The sequence below is a fragment of the Varroa destructor genome, unplaced genomic scaffold (genome assembly GCF_002443255.2).
Source record: "Varroa destructor unplaced genomic scaffold, Vdes_3.0 BEIS01000003.1, whole genome shotgun sequence".
Classification (NCBI taxonomy): Eukaryota; Metazoa; Arthropoda; class Arachnida; order Mesostigmata; family Varroidae; genus Varroa; species Varroa destructor.
This window is the reverse complement of record NW_019211456.1, coordinates 32,249,700-32,263,675: the sequence shown is the minus strand read 5'-3', so window position 1 is coordinate 32,263,675 and position 13,976 is coordinate 32,249,700. Positions and strand designations below refer to the sequence as shown.

Genomic DNA, 13,976 nt, shown 5'->3' with positions numbered 1-13,976 from the left:
ATATATGATTAAGATCTCTCGTTTTTTCGCATTTTCCCTGTCTATATATTCATATATATATATATATATATATATATATACTTGATGATAGCATGTACAACGTATTCTACAATACACAACGTAGCTAAGGTTAAGAAAGCTGAAGCGCGGTCAAACGCACCCAAAGCAACTCGTTTCATATTGGCATAGATGTGTTGATTTTTGCCCCATTTTAAGTGGCCTTCTTACAGTTTGCAATACATTGAATTGTGGTGTGAATAATACACAGTCGATCAGATCAACACGGCACTGTAGTGTGTGATACTGGTGAGAGAGCCCCGATTCTTCCAGTGATGTACTTGTGTAGTAAAGGACCTTTCTAAAGGGTGGTGTGCATCACTACAGGTTTTCACTTGAGTAACAACTCATTCCGCTCCACGTGGGTAACTTGGGAAAGATGCTTCAGTTTTGTATGAGCCTTTTTCCCATAGGGTGGTGGAAACTTCAAACGATTAGAAATTACTGCCCCGCTTTTTCAGCACTTTGTTCTTTTTTTGTGTGGTTTTTTAGACGATTTTGCCCTCCATCATTCTTGTCTTTGTTGCTTCGTTTTATGGAAAGTTTCTTTTGTCTCCCGACTTTTTTTGAAAACAGAAACGACAGGTCGCCCGCTCTGGTTCCTACGGGTTTAATCTATTGCTGTGGCTAGCAAACCTATGTCACATCGTTATTATCTGTAATCTTCTCAAATCGTTATTTTGTATGCACTCAACTAAGCTTTCAGTTGTCGTTCCTATAATCGGTGAAGGCAAATACATATTTGATTTCTCGTTTTGTCTATATTCGTGTACTAGCTACGCTTTACTGCTTTTTTCAAATCAACACTAATTATTTATTATACTTGGTTAACTAGGCAATTATCAATAGAATAGAAGTATGGCAAGCGTAAGTATAATAAAGGTACATAGGAACAAAAGTGGAGAGACGGGCGTTAGTCACGATTTTAAAATACAGCCAACTTTGTTGGCAATTGTTTTCCTTCATGCCTCGTATGTCCTTCATGTTGTGAAGCTAAAATGTGTGTTATAAACAAAACGACAAAAAATAACGAGTGCTACTTTTTACAAGAACGTGTTTACATGTTTGTTGCTGTTCCTTTTCTTCTTAAAGAGAGTGCTTTTTTCATCTAGTGGTTCATCTTCAATGGGTCTTAGTTGCCGCTGTCGTTAATGTTGTTGTCGTCTCTGCTAGTTTCAATTTATATATATGCAATGGAAGAGGACTGATTCGCGACTTGAACGGTAGAAGAACAGTTTCAGTGGTAATAAAACCATGATTATATGATGATCATATTCTGTACGGGCGTTCATTTCAAATTTAATTAATTTTCAATTGTTTTTCTTATCATAAGGATATCTCAGTATATCAATAGTGTTAATTACATTCGTTTCTCTCGATCATACAAGTCGTAATCATAGCAATACTACTCGCTAACAATTATGATCATAGTAAGTGTTAATGCATAGCGATGTGGCCTCTTGCGTCTGTCACTCTACGCAGCTGGTAGTGAGTATAACTAGTGTAATAGTGTTATTTCCGTTGTACAATAACGTCTATTTTTATTTTTCCACCTCAGTCACACTTCGTCTAGTATGCTTTTCTATTTTTTTTTTTGCCACTGCTGAAAATCACTTCTAATTAGCTGAATGAATGAACGAAAAAATGAATTATATAGGTCGATTTATATTCATTTTTTTACTTTCATCCTTTACCAAGGAGTTATGTGTGTGTACAAGCTCGGCAGTATTTTGTTGTATCTGGATATTGCTGGAACGGCTGCGGAACCTACTGGCCGAAGAGAGTTTCGATCTAGTGTCACTCTCGACTCACAACGGTTTTTCGATTCCATCCACGCTCACGATGTAGTATTTATCGAGTAGTGACAACTAATTGAAGGGGAACAAGAGTCAGAACAATGTTTATATATATTGTTATTGTCGTCCCTATAGATGCTCCACTTAATGATGAATACTACGATAGTGATTGACGTTATACGCGTTCACGGGAGGACAGATGAACGTTTGTATTATATGGAGAATTCCAGAATATTAGTTGATATTTCTCTACCGAATTTTACTGTATCAATTATCAACGTGGCATACGATCGTTCGATTGTTTATTATGCATTATGGCTATTATTATCATTATAATTATTTTTATAATATTCACACACATTTGAAGGCTCTTTGTCTTTTTTTAATTACTGTAAGGCTAGTGCTGTGTCCGCACGACTGTGTATTTTATAAATGGCGACCAGTCGACTACTTAATCGGTTCGATCAGTCGTAAATGTTGGCGCGCCCATCGATAACCAATGGATAGTTTTGTATTATATATACAATTGGTTGTACGAGATAAAATGCCTAACAGCTAGAGCTCATATTCAACGTATTTAGGAGTCCAATTTATCATTTCGAATTGAACAAACTTTCCTTGTAGCGATTAAGTCATTCTTCCTTCGTTTCAATTACCTAACGACTCACACAGATAATCGGGTCATCAAGTTGGGTTTTATCCGTTTACGTCTCGAATTCACTGACAGCTGTCGTGACCATTGGTGTATGTGAATATATACAAAGGACATTAGCTTATCTGTCCACCTTCCGTCTAAATACCCGTGAGCACATATGAAGTATACTCGACAATACCTTCATCATCAGATTCGGTTAGCTAAGTGGCCGTTGACCACAAGGTTTTTTGTCGCCCGTTGTATCTGTCTTGTATACGCCGTATCGGGCTCAATGTAATTATTGTGATTTCCCTCGTACTAGGCAACGATGGCTTTCTGATCATAGTTACATTCGTACGGACGTTTTTATAAATAGTGCCTTATGACAATAATAATAATAATAAAAATAGAAATGAATTAATAAATAACGTGCAAATCACAGCAATGGCCCTCCGGTTACAAACGCTGAGGGTCAATTTTCGGATTCAGTTTTTCGGAAGCAAGTAGATCCGCTATTAAAAAACATCTTCCTTGCTCTTTCTCTCTGTTTCTCTTTCTTTGAATGCTATTGATGTGATTAGTTAATCGAAAATGTTGTCTGCCATCAATAATCCGGGTCATTATTGTATTGTTTGGCATATAAGGTGGACTTTTTTGCTTTATATACCATGGCATAGCCTTAGGCCAGGTAGTTCAAACGAATAAATTTAAAACTTTCTAATTGGGCGCTCACGCTTTCTTGACACTGAGAGGTGAAGATGCATTGTTCTTTCGGCGGCGGGCGAGGCTTGACGCATCCACGGGCTCGAGTACTGGACTCTTCTGGCCGGCGTTGATAGCTGCAAAGGTTGCGTCCATAGCTGCCTTTATCTGACGTGCATCTTGCGAGTGTGGCAGCTGGCGCGTTGGCAATGAAGCTTTGGACAGCACCCATGGATGCTGCAGGATATCAGCGGCTTTGTAACGCTGCTTCGGGTCAACATGCAGCATCTTCTCGACGAGGTTCTTCGCTGGCGGACTGATGTTTGCCCAATTACCCTTTTCCAGATCAAATTTGCCTGAGCCGATTCGAGCTAGAATGTCATCCGGTGAGTCGTTCGATGACGCGAAAGGAGTATGGCCCGCTAACATTGTGTAAAGAAGTACACCCATTGACCAAATATCACATGCTTCGTCATAACCCTAAAAAGCAAAAATAGCCAAAATATGCAAGCGTGGATATTGTTAGCATTATTTTTATTATTACTATACATTGATAGCACGATCAGACGAAATGTATCTGGGCAAAAAAGGTATAAGTTGCACATGAATAGGTATATTAATTGAATATATGGGATTGGAAAATCATGAAATTTTGTAAATAATCCCAGTTTATTTTGATCACGAAAATAAGCTTGTATAAAACGCAGCATAGCTGAGTCGCATTGAGTTTCCTTCAACGTTTCATATCATTCACAAACTTTCACTAGATCTATGACTTAATCAAATTTACCTGTTTTTTGAGCACCTCTGGTGCTACGAAGTTTGCGGTATAACAAGGCGTCATCAGAAGACCATTTTCAGCGCGCATTTGTTTGGCGAAGCCGAAATCACAAATCCGCAGGCTTTCTGGAACACCCGATGAATCAGCATAGATGATATTGGATGGCTTTAGGTCGCGGTGTACGACACCATTGTCATGAAGGAATTTTACAGTCCTAGCCACAACTTCGACTACCGCACAAGCCTCGCGCTCGCTGAAGTGCTTCTCAAAAAGGATACGATCTAGGAGCTCGCCGCCACGCAATAGCTCCATCACAATGAACACGGAGCCGGAGTCCTGGTAGACGTCGTAAACCGTCAAAATGTTGGGATGCTGTCCGTAACGAAGAAGAATCTCGATTTCCTCCTGGCAGTCTTTCTTGTACTTATCTACGATCTGCACAAACGAGTTAGCAACAAAATTGCACATTATGTGTATGTAGGTATAACTAACCCTTCGAAATGTACACGTTGGAGAGGTTTAAGTTATTGCTTAGTGGTTAAATTGCCCATGGTTCATGCATATTTACCGTTGCCTTTAACTAAGATGTACATACCTTGACTGCGTATTCTTTCCCTGATTGGCGGTGTACGCATCGTTTGCATACTGAGAATGCTCCACGTCCAATCTCTTCCTTAATCTCATAGTCCTTATGGATCGACTCTTTATAATTCAGATTGTACCTACGAAATCATTTATGTAACAGAGACTTAGTAGCGTTCTTTAACCATCATTTCGCTTAGGCTTCGACATTTCTTTAATAACACAACCGATTACAAAGAGCAAAACAGGTATCACACTGCATGCAGCAAATGCCAGTACATGAGTTAGAACGCCCGACACATGAAGACCGATAAAATGCGAGGCAGCCGCGGAACGCTTGAGAAGGTTTCAACATTGTAGATTGTCACTATCCTTGTCTAGGTTAACAGAGTAGACGTAATGTTCTGGTTACTCTGGCGCATGTTCATATAAGAGAAGCTTTCGAAAGCTTCAATCTGTATTGAAGTTACCGGTTTGGCCTTTCGAAACGCCTTATTAACTAAAGTTTAACTGCAATGTATTATTGAACATCACACAGAAACCTGCACAAAGTCAAGGGAGCCGCAAATACCATCGATAAGTACTCTACAATTAATCTCAACACATTACACTTAATCCATAAAATAATGGAAAAATATGAACACGGTTGTATATATTAGAAAAAAAATTTACTAGTGAAGTATAAAACGGGAGTTACTTTTTTTATCGTGCCCTTGAATGTGAGTATCTGATGGACCGCACATTATGTAAGGCTGCCTAGGAGAAACAATGTTTACGCTTGGCAGCCTGCACTCCTGCAGGCTATATCAATCGCTGGTGGTAGCCCTATTAGTTTTTTGCGGAAACGCAACATAATATCACAAAATCAACACTATGATTCGAGATATTAGGTGTCAACGATAATTTGAACTAATGTGATGAAGAAAACGCAGTTTGATAACTACAAGCGAAGCAAGCATTGCCTGTAGTCGAAACAGAACGGTAATGACATTCACCGTAAAATAGGATTGGATAAGGTGCATCGACGTTGCAGCCTTTAAAAACTCTGACCTAGAATACGTGTATCGCCTAACTTGTTTTTTTTTTTATATTGAAATGACATAAATCAAGCTAAATACTGCTTATCTATTCATATAAATTCAACTTTACAAGATTCAAGTTTATATTTCCTTGAAACAAGACCTATTTTTGCGATACTTTATAGCGGCCTGCTGCACCTCCAGCAAATAAAGACGATCGGCTAAAAACTTGCTACCAAATAGGCTTTTCTTCTGGTCCGTATAACGAAACGCCAATTCACGAACCTGTAATACGATAGATTGCGAGCTTGCCTGTGTTATTTAACAACCTGCGATGGGCCTGAGGAAGGTGGCGCCTCAGCCCTTTCATAGTCAGTCATGTGAGATGAACTGGTCCATTTAATTAGTCCACCTGGTTTTATCATCGTGTACCACTGCTATCCAGCCATATTCGATTCTTTGTACTCTTCTATCCAGTTCAGAATATAAATACATCTATAAATAATGTATATTATATATATATTCGCTCACGGCCCACGCAACAGCTTATGTATATTGCCAGTGTTGAGTCAATTAAATGCATGGTACCACAGGTTCTTAAGCAAACGACTATTCAATGACTTGCCACCGACCCAACTGAACGCCAGGTCATGCGAAAATGTACTAATGCCAAGTATACGCTGCGGCGGTGGGTTAGCGGCTGCATGCATCATCGATCAAAGTAGCGTTCTGGAACAGCCCTAAGGCTATCTAAGCAGATGGAAACACCAGCAAGCTAGCGCTTTAACCCATTAGGCTCCCGCGTTTCTCTAGAAATGTCACTTGCCGTTAGCCCTCTTTCGCGACTTTCAAGCTTTTAGCTTTGCAATTAACTCGCGTCGCGTAGAAACGCATCCGTCCACTGAAAGCAACCATAAAAAGAGGACAGCAAGCAAGCTCATCGAAAGATGGCGAAAGGCGACCCATGATATTGAAAATTTCTCAACCTTAAGTTCATGATAATAATAACTATAATTAGATCAACAACTAATCCTATGATTCCAGCAGCCGCGTTTCACCAATAATCCGTAAGGTACGAACTTTGGTAGCATCTGTTATCGAATAAATTGTGGGACAGATAAGCGTACAAAATAAGGAGAGTAGTTCACATCTTAATTTCTAAGCGTTGGCGTATACATACATATTTGTAGCGATATATAAATGCAAATTGTTTTGACAATAGGCCAAAAAAATAATTTTGTGATATACATGTTTTGGTTTGTGCTCGGTTTCATGTTTATATACCCTGATTCGGTCGCATTGAAAAGAACTTTTTGAAAAACATCTTTAGTGATTTGAAGGACTGCATATTTACGTACGATATGTGTTATTATGGGCATGCAAAGAATGCCACCGCCTACTCTGGCACTCACCATTTAGCAGGATCACCGTTGGGCTGCACTTCTTCCTGGTCGAGCTGCGCAACGAAGCTGAACCCCTTGAACAGCTCATGGGCGTTGGCAGACGGCGGAACTCCCGGTGAATCTTCGGGGGTTTTTGACGTGAACTCCTGAACAAGAGACAAAAAAGTAACACAACAATGAAATTCAATATGATTATGGCCTGGCTATAAATGGCAGAATAATTCGTTTTGCTTAGTGAAAAGTGCCATTCTGTTGCGCGCCGCAACCCTGCTGAAGAAAAGCACATAATACTGCTTCAATTCTAAGTTCCCGTGTGCTTCCACAAATAACTGTTTAACGGCCGCTCCCATGCAGAAATCGAATCCACTCATATACCTTGTCAAAATAGACGGTATTGTCGGATCGGTTGACAGCTGGAATAAAAGGCGGCGTCACCTGACGATTGTAAAGGGCTTCCCAATCGATCGATTGGAAAAATGGGTGCGACTTGATATCGCATATGCCGTTCGGGCCCGAGCCTGCAATAGAAAGCATCCCGAAGCAATGATTAGTTCATGGACGAGTTTATTCTTTCTGTTTAATTAATCCAAGTGCTGTTATACCTGTATAATAATCCCATGGTACTATGTTGCGCTATACCTTTCGTATAAACACAGAATATTCGTTTCGCCTAATCTTCTACTGTCAGCTAGCAGACAATTTCCGGTTGAATATTATCCGTTCAAGCTAGGTGTCAGCGGGTAAGCGGCTATCTCAGTCAATCACGACCATACTCAAGCCATTGTGCTGTCCACGAAAATGCAATAATTACTAGCTTTTCCCATTTTCACAAAGTTCTTTCATAACATTCCAACTTCTTATCTAGAATACACACCGATAGGGCCTGTTTTATATAATGAACGTTATGACGTAGCAGTTTTCAAGAACTAACACATTTTAATCTTAGGCCAAATGACCTCGGTAGTATGTTTGTAGTGCATTCTGTCTGGCAATTGCCGACGGTTTTCAAGGACGAGTCTTGACCGTCAATCTGCTTGACGATTCAAAAGCCCGCAGTTCCGTTAGGTATTTCTGTGAAGAGGCCGTAGAAGCTCTATATGCTCAAATATTTCGTTTTGGGTTAATGCTTGCAGAACGAAGGACCGGACGATACGGGTCGCCATCGGCTCAGCATAACCGCCATGTCTTAGATTTATGAGCATAAAAAACGTTTTGAATTTGATCTTCTACAAGTATATAAGAAGCTAAATTAAAATCAATATGTTTATACAATGTGATACATGTGCTTCTTTATACACATAAAGCCGATAGGGCAGGTTGGTTTGTTTGGCGGATCCCTTTTCAGTTCATGTACACAACCCGGATTACTACGTGAATGAACCGGTGGTAAAAACAGTATATCAAAACTAGATATCTTCATATATATATATAGTCATGATGAATGACTTCGACAATAAATACCTGCTAGTTCGTACGAGCTTAGGGTGTAAAAACGCTGGTCAATATATAGCGTTACTCTAAAATCAATGATGCAGTCCTTCACAATATTTATATAGTTTTTATATAGTATTATGGGATGTTGTGTCCTTTATTATTAACATCACATATATCAACAAGTCAAAGGCACACACTATCAACAATTGTGACTAGTTAATCGGATGGCTCGATTTTGCCGTAACTACAAATTCATTGCACACAAACGTATTAGTTACGACGACGTTTGAAAATAACAACGTACGGTAGAGGAGTTCGAGAATTTCAAATGTAGTTAGTTACCCAATCTATTATCGGGGTTTCGCTTGAAGAGCGCTCGGAGTAGCAGCTGGGCCTCCTGCGAGATGAACTGTGGCATGCTGAGCTTCGCCTTTAATATTTGGTACATGGTTTCCTTGCGAGTTTGCGCTTGGAAAGGTAGGCTCCCTGTGGATGCGACAATAAATACTAGCCTCAAGCAAAACAAAAATGGTATACATACGCTTGGCCAGCAAGTTAACTTTCGAACAAAGAGCACGTTATTTAATTTATATGAAGATAGATATTTACAAGTGCTTATTATTATTCATATGAAATTTACACATGCATATGGTCAAAAACAAAAAGGGAATTATTCGAAGTAGTTGAAAAATTATCACAAAAGCTACTCACCGGTAAGCATTTCATACATAAGCACCCCATAAGACCACCAGTCGGCAGCTGTCGTATGCCCCTTTCTGTTGATGACCTCTGGCGCCATGTATTCGACCGTACCACAGAAGGAATAGGCTTTCTCGTCGTGTAACGCCTCTTTGGACAAGCCGAAGTCCGTTAGGCTAATGTGCCCGTCGGCATCTAGGAGGATGCTGAAATAATTTGTTGATAAAAACTGTGTAAATAGTTATATGGGGAACTGAACCAAAGCTGAATTTTCCCAGTGGTCAAGACCTAGATTTGTGCTATGTTTTACTATACCGCAATTGTTGCTTGCTATTGTACCACAAATATTGTTTTGTGTGCTTTTTAACGCATTGGTCTCATCTGCGTAATAACGGCAGCAACTTTTTTGTCACGTCCAACCGCCTTACGTGCTTAGTTTACCTTAGAATAAATATTGCTAGGACAGCTTCCGCACGGTTGGTGGCGCTAGCTTTTTCACAAAGTAGCATAGGTGAACGTATGAATTTATTAACATGGTAGCTGACGCCGTCATGATTATATAGTGTTCTTGAAGGTTCGCTAAGGAAACGGCTGTTTTTTTTTCCAGTAATTGACTCTGTGGCTCAAAACTTTGCATAGAAACTATCTCTATGGAGAGCAAAGACAAGATGCAACTCCGTCCAAGCCGTCGGCCACCTAGGTATCCGCGCGGATTTCAAGATTGCATTCTTTTATAAAACTATAGCTTGTCATGATAGACGCTTGTTTTTGAATATCATTACGTGACGAAGGATAAAAAGATGATGTTCAGCAGACCACTTAACGTCCTAGGATAATGGGACCAAGTAAACGCTGACCGCGCCCAGATGTGAGATAACAGTAGCATCTGCACACGGCCTCGCCTTAAAGATTCGGATATTTAGCTATATAATCTAGGCAATTTTAGAAGACGCTAGGGTCGCGAAAGTGCTCCACTAGAACATTTGCCCTCTGATTCAACGTCTACCATCGACATATACTACAGTACGTACGTGATTAAATAAAGATAAGTTCAAATGTTACCTTATTGATCACAATAGCTTGCACGACCTTGTTTGGTTACGAGGATTAGAATTAATTTAACGGTTATTCCTTGTTCATAACAATAGCCGCAGCACACCGAATGTTGAGGGCTTAAAACACAAAAACTTTATTAACAATTTTTCACCTAAAGAGCTGAACGCTACATTACCCTGCCATGTACATAGTGCATAGGAGGTCGCTTTTGACGATAGAATGAGATCCGTTTAGTTTTCATCTAACTTAGTCTACAGAACCGTTGGGTTTTTATTGCTGTCTGTCGCCAGGTCCCTGTAGGCAACGTGCTTGAGTAGCATTGTCACAGGCCTTTTCGCTTGCGCAGATTTGCTTCAACGATCCGCTGAAAACAATCCTTACGAGCGGCCTTTCCCCATCTAAACGCGGTGGCCACCCCCATTTCCCCAGGACAATTCGAGGCGTATGTTTTAGCCTGAAGAAGGTGAGTCGCCTTTTCGCTACTTGCTAGATGCCATTGAGCCATCGACCTACTGCAAATAGGCGGCAGTAAATGTTTTTGAAGCTTAACAGAGGATAACTGAGGAACATACCACAAACAACGCTAAAAAACATTGTAACTCAATCTAAGATTTGCACGTCTCGACACTTAGGCAACGCGTACTTTACACCAGACCGGTCCTCATGGTACAGAATGCTGGTGTCAGCGGACCCTACTGCTGCCTGTTCGGTATTTTCGGAAAGAAGAAACCAGTAATGGATTAGGTATCTTCATCACAAAGCTTTGTGGTACATGACCACGTTTTTAAACACTGTCACTACCATCATCATCGGTTTTGCCTTCGCTAGTTAGTTATCGTGCTCGTGTTCTCTCGCTTACCCGATCACAACTAGGTTCATAGGGGTTGTCTCATGGTCTTAGCTGTTAGAAACGTGTTGGGATAGAGAGAACTTGGAAAATTACCTACTGGTTCGATAGCTTCTTATAGAAGGGTCAAAAGTGGCAGGGGGCAGTTCTGCTGGACGAAAATTGTCTTCTCATAGATTACGTTATCCTTCATCTTTCATGTAAGGCTATCGTTCACTGTCATGGTCACTACCTAAAATGTACATAATTTCGTTAACGCAACCCCTCAAGCCCCAGTCATGTTACAAGCGTGCTTTGACAATGTAATTATTAAGATGATAACACAAGCGTGTTACTAATAAAAGGTCTTTTTTTTTTGGTAACAATTAAAAGTATTTTGCGCCGAGACTAGTGTCGTGTAAGGGACCAAATAAAACTGAATATGACTTGGAAACGCCATGATATTAAAGATAATTAGATATAAATATAACTTGGTGCTTTCACCAAAATGCATATAAAATATGCAAAAGCGCGTTACATTTTTACGGAATACCTTAGGATCGTATAGTGTCATACGCGGCTTATGATTCATTTTTTATGTCTGTTTTATCCTCGTGATGGGGAGCTTTATTTTTCGCTTCTGTCGTTTGCTGGGCAGAGTAACCTCGGGTCCAGTAGAAGCAAAAGTGATGACGTGTGGTCCTTACTAATTTCGGAGTATCCCTGCTGCAGCTACCATAAAATGGCTATGCCTATCTAGCACATATGGGGCACAAGAGCCAGCACCCCCTAGTGCTCCTATTTTTTACATCATCCTCCGGTATTTCGCAGGATACGAGAGAGCTTAATCCTTTTCTAGTCAGTCAATTAGCTGTGCTAGATGACGTCATGGTAGAACCGTACCTAAGCCGCCAAGCCGCCATCCCGCCTTCCCCACTGTCTCGGAGTGTGTTCATCATCGCGAGAGTCCCTCAGATCCTCGAACCCATGACCTGAGGCAGGCTCATGGCTTTTACAGCGATTTGTGAAAGTTTGTTTCATCTGTAGCTACTGCTCCTGTAGACCCACTTCGCTCGAAAATGAAGACTTCAGTGCACCTATTCGTTTTTCTGTACGACCACTATTACGAACAAATGGCAATATTGGAAGGGACCAGTACTGGCTGGCACTATACGTTGGTGACATACGTAAAAAGCAAAATAATGGAAAGGTGAGGAATGAACAAACGGTGCCTAGAATGTACCTTTGGTGATTTGTGCCTTTAAATTGCTAGTACGATAACCGAGCCGTGATGGGTATGTTCACAGTTGGCTTTTCTGTGAAGGCGTGTTTGAAAAATGGATACCTTTGTGTTCTCATGCTTTTGATGATATCAACTAAGAAATAGGAGCAAGTCAATGACATACACGTCCCTGGCAGGCGAATATTTGACTGTAACTGTCAATGAAGCCTAGTATAACTTTAGTTTATAGTGGCTGCAAAAAGCTAATTTAGAATTCGTGTTCGAAACCGACAAAGTAGCTAACTTCGTACCTTCTTAGGATCGGTACACCGGCTTTGTACACGTTGAAAGGTTTTGTAACAATCTAGAGCAAAACATGAATTTAGAACAAAGACACTGTTCCCTTGAGATCGGTTAGAAGAAATAATAGCGAAAAAACAAGCATTGCCACAAACGTTATTACTCCGTTGTGAGACTTAAAAACAGAGTCAACCTCGTCACGCTTGCCAAACGTGTAAACATGCACATGCGTGAAATATAACAAGTAAAGAAAAGATGATATTACTACTTGGCCCTTTAAAAACTGTGTAATGCTTAAAAACTTTTTTGTTTGTTATAGGCTTCATGAATGCCATACTGAGTCACGTTACTGCATTTCATAGGACGGTGAGCGAATGGGTGGGAAATACTTGGCTATTGAGCTTAACGGAGTAGTTCATTATTAATGAACACGCAACTTCCTGATGTGGTGCAACGCCATAAATTATCTATTTCTATCTGGGCTCAAACTTCTATACGTATGGGTATACAATACATATTGAATCGATTACTCAAAAAGTCGGACTGGTGCATAATCTTACACCCAGTGGACCATGAGCTTCATGCTAGGGATGCGATGTTCGATTGGGGTTATCATCCAGAGAGGCATCACCATTTAAAGAGAGCTTTGAAAGCGAAAACTTATGAATCGAATCTGAAGTTTACCTAGACGATATCATCTTTTTAACTAACATATTCACTGAAGTACGACCTGATTTTGCCGTTTCTTTGAAGGCTCGATTTATATAAAAAAAGGTTTCAAGGTACAGGCGAATGATTCTCGACGCGGAATAACTGCTTAAGTAACTAAAGTAAATAATATGTTCGTATGGCATATGTTCCGCACGGTTACGTCTTTCTTGACTTTCGGGACTGCTCTTTTCAAGTCTGCACTTCGTCGTTGTTGCGGAGCGCTTGCGTTTTGCGTCGCCGCGTTTTATTTACAACTTACTTTTCTGGTTTGAGATCTCTGTAGATGATTCCTAGGGAGTGTAGATGGTGCAAGGCTAGAGCCAACTCGGCCAGGTAGAACTTCACATCCTGTTCCGTAAACATGACCTCTTTGCTCAGACGGGTAAAGAGATCACCCCCTAAAATAACACCCAGACAAGAACAACAATATCAATTATAAATGTTGATCTTCGATCAGAGAAACAAATATGCCAATGACAGCGTAGACCACTATGTTCATATAAATAATAAATATCGACTCTTGTCAGCTCTGCGAATACCAATAGCGTACTTTAAACACACGTTACTCCGATACATATTCATAAATTTTCATTATTAATTGATTTAATCTATATTTCATTCCGATAGTGATTTATTAGCATATGCATTTTCCGCTCAATGGTGCCCATATTTTAGATAGAGCCTAGTTCCGGATTGTCTGTGCAGAAAGAGCTGATTTGCAAAAGCACTTGTCTAACTTTATTTTAAAAACAGC

General features: G+C 40.2%; 1 protein-coding gene across 13 annotated transcripts in view; it reads right to left on the bottom strand.

Annotated features, from left to right (window-relative positions):
• Positions 1-1,702: 1,702 nt before the first annotated feature.
• S6kII (Ribosomal protein S6 kinase II) overlaps positions 1,703-13,976 on the bottom strand; it is a 156,362-nt gene continuing 144,088 nt past the window's right edge. For all 13 annotated transcript variants that reach the window (XM_086985815.1, XM_086985816.1, XM_086985812.1 and 10 more), the window contains 8 exons: positions 13,482-13,620; positions 9,120-9,313; positions 8,751-8,894; positions 7,350-7,492; positions 6,984-7,120; positions 4,566-4,692; positions 3,980-4,405; positions 1,703-3,669 (listed from right to left, as the gene is read on the bottom strand). In XM_086985815.1, coding sequence (XP_086841941.1) covers positions 3,217-3,669; positions 3,980-4,405; positions 4,566-4,692; positions 6,984-7,120; positions 7,350-7,492; positions 8,751-8,894; positions 9,120-9,313; positions 13,482-13,620 — 1,763 coding nt within the window. In that variant the 3' untranslated portion in view covers positions 1,703-3,216. The remainder of the gene's footprint in view (positions 3,670-3,979; positions 4,406-4,565; positions 4,693-6,983; positions 7,121-7,349; positions 7,493-8,750; positions 8,895-9,119; positions 9,314-13,481; positions 13,621-13,976) is intronic.